The sequence below is a fragment of the Microchirus variegatus genome (assembly GCF_963457635.1).
Source record: "Microchirus variegatus genome assembly, chromosome: 1".
NCBI lineage: Eukaryota > Metazoa > Chordata > Actinopteri > Pleuronectiformes > Soleidae > Microchirus > Microchirus variegatus.
Window position 1 is genome coordinate 13,383,222 of NC_139802.1, and position 11,681 is coordinate 13,394,902.

An 11,681-nucleotide genomic window follows, 5' to 3' on the forward strand; every position below is an offset into this window, starting at 1 on the left:
TGCCCTAAGGGAGGAGAAAAGTCAGATCCTTGGCTCTTGTCTTTTGCATGGTATGCAGTCAGAAGCTAGAATGAGTTAAAAGGAACTTGTCAACAATAATGAAGTACTGTGTTTCTCCTGCACTTCAATGCAGCAGCAGTGCAGCATCTATTTAAGTGAGCTAGTAAATCATGATAAAACTTGATCATGATGAGGTAACACCTTCTCTGCTTGTGTTTGATCTTGTTTTTGTATAATTTTTGCCTTCAGCAACCGGGGTGGTAGCAGTGTTGTTGCTCCAGCAGCAAAAACAGTATACGCTGAGTGTGACTTTACACAAAAGAACTTCATTCAACCCTGTCTCTCATGAACAAAACTTAAAGGATACCCTATTTCTCCAAGTTAACCTAGTTCCCTGGTGTCCTAATGAACATATCTGTGACATGCTTTGGTCAAAATACCATAAGGATGAAGCACCACAGCAGTTCAATCACCCTGCCAAAACAGCCCTGTTCAGAAAGCTTCGTTTAGTAGTATCTCGTTAGGTCCACCTTAAAGGTCCACCTTAAAAAAAAGTAAAACGCAACTTAAGGGACAGGAAATTACATCAGCCACAGAGGCTACTGGGAGCTAACAGCAGTTAGCATTTGGAAAAGTGATCATTTGCAGGCTCTAGCAGGCACATTGTTGTCATACATAACATGTATCCACTGGACAGATAAATCCTCTGAGGCTGGAAGTTTGTGTAGGACTCTGTGCTGCACTGTGGAGCCAAGAACTTTTCGTGGACTTTGCAGACTTCCGGTTTTTAAAAAGTTGATTTTACATAATATGTCCCCTTTAATAAACACATGTAATGTCTACCAGATTATGACATAGAACATTCCAGGTGTATTATTGTTTGGTGACCATCGTTAAAGCACAGCAGTAGCAAGACACCAGTAGCCAGAGTTTACTGTTTACATGTGACAAACAGAGCTGGAGATTTAATGGGTGCGACACTGTCAAAACAGGGATAGAATCTCAGGAGGATCGAGGCAAGTTGTTGTGCCTGGTTTGAGCATGCAGAGGGCCGGACACTCACCCATTCAGTTGCTGTAGAGTTTCTTCTGCTGCATTCTCACACGAGTTCACTTGGACATTACCTGGAGATTATACAAGGGAGTTGGCTGGAGAATCTAGGGATAATCTCCAGAGAATGTCCAGAGTGACTGCTGCAGACATTTGCATTCATACACACAGCCCCTCCTGCAGAATGTCCACATTTTAATTGTCATTGTTTTGGATACACGTTCCTTTGTGCCAGGAATGGAACGGTATTTTTTTTTCTGTGAAAAACTGCAATTTGTAGCAAAGATAAGCTAACTTATCGATTTTGTTTGGTTCATCACTTAATATCAATTTCTAATGAGTTATTTCAGTATGTTGACTTATTAATAGATTAATTTGTCCTCATGACCACATTTATATTATGAACGTGTGTATCCTTCCATATCAAAACAAACACTTTCATTTTGAAATTACATAAAGTGTCATCATAAATATCATTTTTTATATTTTTTTCTCAAAAAGTAGGACTTTTCCCACCAGCCCCCTACTGGCCAAAATAGACACTCAGTGGCCCTCAGGTCATTTGAGTTTGACACCCCTGCATAGGGGATCAAGATGAATTGGACGATGGCATGTTCATATCAATATTATATTGTGCAATCAGCTTTAATATTATAATGACGTGTAAGCCAAACGTCTCTGCAACTGAGCTTTAACAAAAACAACTGCCTAGTAGCATGACATGAACTGTATTTACTTAAAACATTTAACCGAGGTCCTTTAACACATACCTGTATGCATCAGGTATCAGGTTAAATGGGTGAAGCTGTACTTTCTATGTATGCTGTATGTTTATTTAAAAAATAAAAATAAAAAAATTAATAAAAATAAGTAGTTGTGTGCGCTCATTTGCATAGTAAATGTGAAATGAGGGATTCAAATGTTTTGTGAAGAAATGGTCATGGCAATCATTTATCACATTAAACTGGTAGCAGTCACTTCTGACTAAAGACGTGTATGAGTTTCTCTAAACAGTATACTTTTGTCTCAAATACAACTTGAATTTAGCAACCGCAATAGCATCCACCATACAGTGGAATAAATAAGAAATAAAACATATGTAATGGTGAAATCTGCAAAGTTTAGAAATAGACCAAGATGAGGGCCAATCCCTGTTTCGATGCATGCATCAAATCATTTGAAAAATGGGGGGGCCACACATGTGCAGTGTTCTTTAAAATAGTTTTTTCAAGTCAAGAAGCCTGTGTCATGTCAGAAGTGAGGAACACCAGCCCTCCAAGTGTATCGCTGTCAAGTGCATATAACGTCTTGACCTTCTAAGACCCAGAATAGACCTCTTTTATTATCCAGGAAATACCTAGTTTCCTCACCTATAGGTGTGGTGCCGTGTATCAAATGTCTCACAGCAACACCAGTGGTTCTCTCGCTCTCACTCACAGCTAAATAGCTAAGTCGCTCTGACGCAGATTGGCGAGTACATCGGAGTGAGTGTGTGTGCGTGTGTGCGTGCGTGTACGTCTGTGTGTAATGTTAAAAGGTAGAAGCCGGGCCTAACAGTTATGATGGTCTATTGATATCACTGATATTCATCTAATCTCTTCTCTCCGGGGAGAAATTGAGTTTTGGTTTCAACACTTAATTTGATAATCTGTCAGAAAAGCACAAAAGGGACATTCTGCAGATTCTTAACCTTTCCTCAACTTCGGCACTCCCAGAGGCAGGAAAGGAGTATCTTTCACCACAGTTATTAGTTCACAGAGACACCCTTGACCTCTGCTGGTGGTAGCCAATTGTCAACACAACTGATGTTTTTTTTTTTAGTTGTTTTTTTTGTTTTTTTGTTTTTTGGAATCACACAGGTCTATGTGTTGGCTCATATCTTAAATATCAAAGTTCAACAACACAGCAAGAATTCAAACAAGTCAGCAACACGTTGGAAGACTCATCGTCCTGACAAAACACCAAAGTTTTGAAAACAAAACTTTGACTGACATCTTACCCAAGCATTAGGAACTAAATTAATTTAACATTTTTATTTAAGAGAACATTAATGTCTGGTTGCATGTTTAACCTAAGGCAGTCGTGCATGCTTCTTTTTTGAGAAAAAAAACTAATAATAAATAATTAAAATTTTAAGTACAAACATTGTTTTAAAAAGCACTGCTTGACACCTTTGAACCGACTTTACTGCCCTTTATAAACAGATATTAGTTTACATTTGAGGGAGCAAAAACACTATGTGTGTGTACAAGTAGTCTTCGTGGAGACCAAAACCTGCTCCTAATGAGGTAGAATCTCATTTCTTAAGAACTTATTAAGTTTAGGGCTATGGTTAGGCATTAACTGGTTAGGGTTAGGTTAGGACAAATGCTTTGTTTATGCTGTCCAAATGAATGGAAGTCAGTGTCCTAAAAATAACATTTACACAAACCTCTGTGTGTGTGTGTGCGTGTTTGTGTGTAAAATTTATTAAATTATACTACTTTTATTTCCAATTAGGAGGGTGTGTGTACATTATAAGACACATTTACCTCTGTATTTGTTTGTTTTATTTTTTTTATTTTTATTTATTTTTTTGGCAAAAGCTACTTAGGATATTACTACTATTTTAATGAAATACATTGCACCTGGTTGGTTTTTTTTAGATAGAAGAGAGCCCCCTGAAATGTTTACAGGATAAAGCTATGGTTGATTTTGGATAAAAACATAAACATACATTTAAAAAAAAAAAAATATATATATATATATGCATATACATATATACATAACATACAGTATGCATATGTGCACGTGTGTGTAAGAACACGTGTGCGCGTCATGGACCGTCACAAATTTCGAAAGCACATCTGTTTCGAGGCGTAATACTTAAGGGAACGTGGACGAGCTGAAAAAAAAAAATGAAACGACAGGATCCGGAACAAAGTTTTCCATGCTTTCCCTCACACACACACACACACACACACACACACACACACACACACACACACACACTCTCTCTCTCTCTCTCTCTCTCTCTCTCTGGGTGGAAGCTGAGGAGCTTGTGGTGGTAATGAGAGTTTAACAAGACCCAATAAATCAGTTAACAGTAATGGTTTACTGGCCTCAACACTTGTCATTGTTTACCAGGAGTCAACTGGTTCTTCGAAAAAGAAATGGAAAAGATTGTTATAATAGGAATTGTGTATTTTTTACTGTATTTACGCATGCATGTATTGTTATCACTTTTGTTATTATCATTATTATTGAATACATACATTCTCTTTTTTTTTTTTTTTTTTTTTTTACTTTGGGGTGCCTTTATTATATTTCCAGTGTCCTGAACGCCCCTCACCCTCCATGCAGCCGTCATGTGTCGCTCCCTGCGCACATTTCCACCGGGTTATCACAATTGCCATTCCTCCCCTCCTTTATGATGTGTTAGCCAGATTACCATCAGTGCCCCACAGATATTTTTTAACAGATCCTCGGTGCTCGGCAATATCCACTCGGAGCCATCTGGTGCAGATCAAAATCTACTGACTTCTTGGGCTCCAGTCGTTAAGGCATTAAATCTAGATCTACAGAATAGCACCCCCCCCCCCCACCACCACCACCACCACCTCCCCCAAAACCCCACCCCACTCAGCCCCCCCACAATGACACGGGAGGTGGGCGATATAAGAATCAAATCAAATGGAAATAGAAATGTTAAAACATGGACACCCCTCCTCTGGTGAGACACACGGCTGGGTCAGAAGTGGACAGTAGAGGAGGGTACACACCGTTTTCCTCTGAGCTAGAAACTGCTTTCAGAAAAGGCGATGCTATTATTTTCTATTATTGAAATTAAACTTTTATTTAAAATCATTTAAAAATATATATACAGTGTATTAGGAAAAAATAAAATAATTTTAAAATGCAAAACAATAATTTAGGTGTGGATTTCAGAGGAGAGCATTCTGTGAAAGGTTTCCAATTTTATTCTTCACACTCACTTTTGTTTGCCCGAGTTTATGTGCTTTAAGTGCTGCCACGTCATTTACTTCTAAATTAGAAGCTTGAAGTGCACGTGGATAACACTTTGTGGCGCGTTCAGGGACCTAATCGGTGTTGGACTTGTCTGTGGCTTTTTCCGGTCTCAAAACATGGAAACGTGAAGTGGCGCTGTTGTTTCAAAGGACAACGCTCTCTCTCTCTCTCACACACACACACACACACACACACACACACACACACATAACACACACACACACACACACACACACACAGAGACAGAGAGCGCGCGCGCGCAGATGGACCGAAACGGGGAGGAAGAACTTGGCTGATAAAACCTTTATGAGAAATCAAATCAAAACAAAATAGAAGTCAATAAAAACGTCCACAATTGTTAAACATTGGGCAGAGATTTGCACAGTTTCGCTAATCTGTTTTGACTTTGGAGAGAAAGCGTCATTAAATTAACAATTTAAAGTTACAGCCTATGGCAGTTATCGAGTCGAAATATACGATTATTAATGTATCCATTTGGGCTTTTATATATATGTTTTTTTATATATATATACATATGTTTTAAGTTTAGATAATTTCAAACAATTACAATAATGTGTTCACTTGTTCTTTAAGTGAAAACAATATATTATTAAGAAGAATAGTTCCACTTGAAGTACTTTAAAAAAAAACAAAAAAAAAAAAAAAACTGAACACCTGAATTAAATAAATCCAGCATCAGCGTTGATACCAAATAATAAATCCTGTGAGGAACAGCCATTCATTCCCCACACTTTAATTACCCTGCTATTTAAATCTATTCAAAGTAAGTTCCTTCTTCTGACGGGTTTACTTCCCCCTGTGTCGGACAGCTGTAAAATCGTGTAGACAGGTTGTCATACAACAATCAAAGCCTTCGGTGAATGGACTCTAATGCTTGAACATTTAACATACAATAAGTCCAAACACGGGGAGAGAGAGAGAGAGTGAGGGAGAGAGAGAGTGAGTAGGAGAGAGAGAGCGAGAGAGAGAGAGAGGCCCCATGCAGCCAATGTGCTCACTCTATATTCACATTATCCACATTGCTCTGAACGAGGAGGAGCTTGCAGGCTCAAGTAGTGGATGCCAATCAAAGCATCAACTTCAAATTGTATCTGAGGGATCAGCCTGGAGACCTCAGGGCCAGGCGCGTCAGTCGGAGCGCAATTGTTGATCTGATCACATCCAGCGGACTTTGCGCGAGAAAAAGAGAGGAAGCAGAGATTTAAGAGCGGGTTGTTTTGACTGCGAACACCTCTGTGTATGTCTGTAGTAGCTGCGACTTTGGCTTGAACACTCTCCCCTTCACTCCTGTTGGGTTTCCTTTTTTTTTTCTTTTTCTCCCCCTCTCAACTCACACACTTTGTTTTTTTTTTTTTTAAAAGCACAGTTTGTCGGACCATACAGCTGTGCGACAATTTTGGTGGAGGAGATGTCTTTCCCGCAGCTCGGCTACCCGCAGTACTTAAGTGCCTCCCAGGCGGTGTACGGGAGCGACAGACCGGGAGTGCTTTCGCCTTCGTCCCGTGGAGGGAGCACCGAAATCGGAGGAAGTCCTTCCGCCACCGCGGCGGCGGTCACGTCAGTGTTGGGCATGTACGCCAACCCGTACGCACACAACTACAGCGCTTTCTTACCTTATACAAGCGCGGATTTGGCTCTTTTCTCACAAATGGTAAGACTTTATATCCAGATGTATAAGTGTGTGTTTAAAGACGTGCACAGACGTGTTTATGCCTGGCGTTCCTTTAGAAAAAAAAACAAATAATAGCCATAGGCACATTGGCCGGTTTTTAAACAAAAACAATAGAATATTACACAGTAATGTTTTAAACATGGCAGATTATTTTAAATGTCCAGTATCTAATTTAATTTAATTGAATGTGTTCGATTCCTGGCAGTTTAGTGGAGTGTTTAGCCGAGATTGCAAAGTGAAAAGTTTGTCCAGAGAGCACGAACAAAAACAAAACGACAATGCAGGCCTGAATAAAATGACAATAAAGAATACAGGCTGTATAATAATAAACATAATATATCATTTCAATTGTGATCGATTGGAACGTTAGATTTATTTCAGAGTAGAAGAAATGAACGTGCCATATATTTGCGTGTCAGCACGTGCAGCATTAAAAATAATAATAATAAAGTTTATACGCAGTCCGGTGTACTGGCTATATAATTCCCCCCAGATTGTTATAAATAATCTCATGTGTGGAACCAAAGCTTCTGCTATGAGTGAGGTTAGGCTCATATTCCGTCATCCACTCAGTAAATTACTCGTGGGGTCTCTGCTGCTGCTGCTGCTGCTGCTGCTTGATGAAGAACATTTATTGACCTAAAATAATCCTGGTGATGATGATTAAGTCGCAGTGTGTTAATGTAGTGGCTAATGTGTGCGCCAGGCCCCGCAGAGGGAGGCTTTTCTGCGCCACAGCTTCAAAACCAAAAAGCAAACCTCATCCAAAACAAAAACCCTGAGCGTTCGTTGCTTGACTTTATCTCTGGGTGTGAGTGTTGAGGTGTCAAAGGCGAGTGAAAACAACATATGTGATTAATTAATGATACAGGGAAACTTAACTTTGGCCTTCCAGCTGCTCCGACAGAAAAAAACAAAAAACTTGAGTGGAGTTTGTAAGACGCACGCAGAAAGTTTTTTTTGTTTGCGTATATGTGTTTGCGCGTTCACACGAATGGAACGCGGCTCTCTCTCGCTCTTGTCCTGTTCACTGTTTGTCTCCTTAGACTGACACGAGTGAATAATGTTTACTAATTAAAAGCCTCAGCTTCACTGTGTGTGTGCTGCTGCAGACGCATGGTTGTTTCAGGCCTTGGTGCGAGTTTGTAAGTTGAGACGCTCACGTGCAACTGTCACTTTAGGGTTTGTTTATTTTTCATTAATTTGTGTCAGATTTAAACGCAGCGAAACTAAACTGAGAAAGTAATTGTTATTATTTCTAATTTATAACTTATTATTATTATTTAAATAATGAAAAAAAAAATCACAATGGCACAATTGTAATCAGACAATGTCCTTTTTCTTTTTCGAGGGATCCCAGTATGATCTGAAGGACAGTCCCGGCGTCCACCCTGCCAGCTTTGCAGCCCACACCTCCCCGGCCTTCTATCCATATGGTCAGTTTCAGTACGGGGACCCGGCCAGGCCCAAGAACGCCACCCGGGAGAGCACCAGCACCCTGAAAGCCTGGCTCAACGAGCACAGGAAGAACCCGTACCCAACCAAGGGCGAGAAGATCATGCTGGCCATCATCACCAAAATGACCCTGACGCAGGTCTCCACCTGGTTCGCCAACGCCAGGAGGAGGCTCAAGAAGGAGAACAAGGTGACCTGGGGGAGCAGGAGCAAAGAGGACGGGGAGGACGGCAACTTGTTCGGCAGCGGGGACGAAGCGGAGAAGAACGAAGACGAGGAGGAGATTGATTTGGAGAGCATAGACATAGACAAAATCGACGACAACGACGGGGATCAAAGCAACGAGGACGACGACGATAAATCGACAGAGGGGGGCAGGGAACACAGAGGCGGTGTGGGCGCAGGTGTAGACTTGGACAGTTTGGAGAAAAGACGGGCCTTCGCCCTGCAGGCCCACGAGGCCTTTGATAAATCAAAGATCACAGTTCCAGTTCACCCAGGGAGTAAGGAGAACTCTGACGGCAACAACAACAACACAACGCGAGTTTTTTCTCCGGACAGATCCGGGACTTTTCCTCTGCCGTCTAACAACAAGCCTAAGATATGGTCTTTAGCCGAGACCGCGACGACTCCTGATAGTTCCTCCCAGAAACCCACGTCCCCCGGTGGCCCAGCAGCCACCACGCATCCATCGGCCCCACACCACCAGATCCAAACCCACCCGGCCTTCCTGCCCAGTCACGGACTGTACACTTGTCAGATTGGGAAGTTCCACAACTGGACGAACGGGGCTTTTCTAGGCCAGAACTCCCTGCTCAATGTGAGGTCGTTTCTGGGGGTGAACCAGCACCATCAGCACCACCACTTGCAGCAGCAGCAGCAGCAGCAGCCGACGTCAGTGGTGGTGTCTCCGGTAGCAGCTGCAGCAGCACTCAGCAATGACAGCAAGGCCCAGGCAGAGAACCACAGTCCCAAACATATAGGTAGGTCGTTACAAACAAGCAACCCATATGTCTGTATATTAATATATATATTTATATAGTATATGGTATAATTGAATATTATATTGAATATTGTCCTGTGCTCATTTGTGGTTTTTATGCTCCTTTTCTTTCCAGACCATGAAAACGGTGCACGGTCTGTTTCGCCTCCATCACAGACCTTGAAGTCTTCCTTTCGACCCATTCACGACAGGTGAGATAACTGCTGTCTAATGTTGATTCTTATTTTTTTTTTAGAGGGGGAGAAAATGACTACACTCAATTTATTCATTTATTTATAAATCTACAAATAAATATGTGCTGATTTGCATCGCCTCAAAAGAAGTTGCTGCGATTTATAGACACTAATTATTCATTCAACAATGAATAAGTAATTAAAAACTGAGCATGCTTGTCAGGGAGAAGGCCCAGTGTGTTGACTGTAAATTGTAACTCCCAGTAATTATAAGGGGGGAAAAAAAATAATAAACATTATTATAGAGGATGCAAAACCTTAAGCTAATTGTTTATCGTATTACAGTGTGTACATTTAAACTTTATGTCACGCAATGTTTGTTTTGTTTTTTTCTTCTACATACAAAAAAACTAAATGATGCTGAAAATAAACAAACAAATAAAACACAGTTTGCTTTGCGGGTGACAGGGGTCTTGACTCCCATCCCACACCCCCCTTTAATTCCTCCCCTCTTGGGAGAGTGTGGCTACTTATCAAGTCACCGAGTAAAACGGGCTCAGTCTGGGCTGTGTGCTTTCCCTAAAGACCCATGGGAGACCCGGAGCCCAGGGGAGCGCTCTTACAGAAGAGAGAGAGAGAAAAAATACTCCTGTTTCAAGTATTACTCACTGTTTAAATGCAACAGTCGTTGACATAATAATAAAAAAAACAACAATAATAATAAATCATAGATATTTAAAAGGGATTAAAAATTACAGTATTTTACCCTCAAATCAACTAAAATATTTTAAACATAAATTCGACAATGTATTGTATAAATTAAAATTATGTATTGTGTTATTATTATTATTATTATTATTATTATTATTATTGTAATTCAGGGGGAAGTCTGTTTCAAATCAGAACTGCTGCAGATTTTCAGCCAGACACTTGAGCCTCATATTGAAACCCGCTGTCCAAACACGGAGGGGATATTCATGCACCTTCCTGTATTATTCTTTATCCAGATCATCTCTGCCTTCCAGCACCAGGAGTCCACAAGACGCCACGCAACGGGTCCTCACTGCTCTCTCCTCGGCTTGATCAAGACATTTTTTTTTTTTTTCGTGCTTTGAAAGGAAAAGAAAAATAGAAAAAAAAAAGAAAAGAGACTTTACGCTCCCCCCACTCTCTCCGAAAAGGACAATGAGAATAATAATGCAGCGTAGCATTCAGTCGGTAAAGAACAAATGGCGTAATTTGGTAATATCCTGTGGATGGATGGATTACTTCCTCTATTGTTGTGTAGCCTATAATCGCGCCTATATTGTTACTCTCTCTCTCTCTCTCTCTCTCTCTCTCTCTCTCCACTTTGCCCAGACAGGCTGGGACATTTTGGTAGGCTTTTTACTTTATAATAATAATAATTATTGTTATTATAATTATTATTATTTGTCTCTATCTTGTGTTTTTTGGTGTCCTTTCTTTCATGTAAATACCAAGTGATTTAAATTTGTAAATATAAAACGTTGAAGGAATTTGTCCAGATCGTATATTTTGCCTAATAAACTAAATGAAATTATAGAGAAAAACATTGAGTATCTTCAGTCTATATATTTTTTTTTCCTCCGTCTATTATTTTTTACAAATAATGGTGAATAAATCGTGGGAGTTTTTTTGTAATTTAATTTTATTTCACTAGTGGTGGAAATGGGACAAAAACTATATGTGTTGGCAGTGTGCAGCCAGCCTTAATTTTATTCAAGTTTGGGGGGAAAGCGGCGTGGAAGCATTGAGGTGCTAATAAGTGTCCAGATGGTTGCTGGTGACAGAAAATGGACAGGAGCAGCTGGGAAGGTCATTAAGTAATAATATGGTAACGCCCAGTCCAAACAAAATCGAATGGTTAAAATCTAATCTGTCAGAGAGAGAAGTCGATTCGAAGATAAATTATTAATATTTTCTTTTGGAAAAGGGGAGGAGGAGGCTGACATTGTCGGCTCCGTGGAGCCTGCGGGTCAGTGTTTTTTTTTTTTTCTCTTCTTCTTTTTTTTGGGAGGGGGGGGGGGGTGTGCTGTCTGTTCCAAGGCTGATAGTGATCATTAAAAGCAACGTCTTTGCTCCTCAATCAGTGACCAAAAACTAAATATTGATTTAGCACAACTGCCTAATAGGGTTTAAATAAAAGAAAGTGCACAGGACACTATGTGGGGATTGTCGTTGCTTTCCCTTTTAATGTAAACATCTGGATTTGAAGGAACACTTTTAAGTAAAAAAAAAAAAAAATAGATACAATTTTTGATGACCTCACATAAATTGT

General features: G+C 40.2%; 1 protein-coding gene across 1 annotated transcript; it reads left to right on the forward strand.

Moving 5' to 3' along the window:
- Positions 1 to 6,226: 6,226 nt before the first annotated feature.
- irx1a (iroquois homeobox 1a) lies at positions 6,227 to 10,945 on the forward strand. Its single transcript, XM_083902036.1, has 4 exons — positions 6,227 to 6,730; positions 8,103 to 9,189; positions 9,325 to 9,400; positions 10,390 to 10,945. The coding sequence occupies exons 1-4, from the start codon at positions 6,488 to 6,490 to the stop codon at positions 10,463 to 10,465; spliced, it is 1,482 nt and encodes a 493-aa protein (XP_083758162.1). The 5' UTR covers positions 6,227 to 6,487; the 3' UTR covers positions 10,466 to 10,945.
- The last annotated feature ends 736 nt before the right edge of the window (positions 10,946 to 11,681 follow it).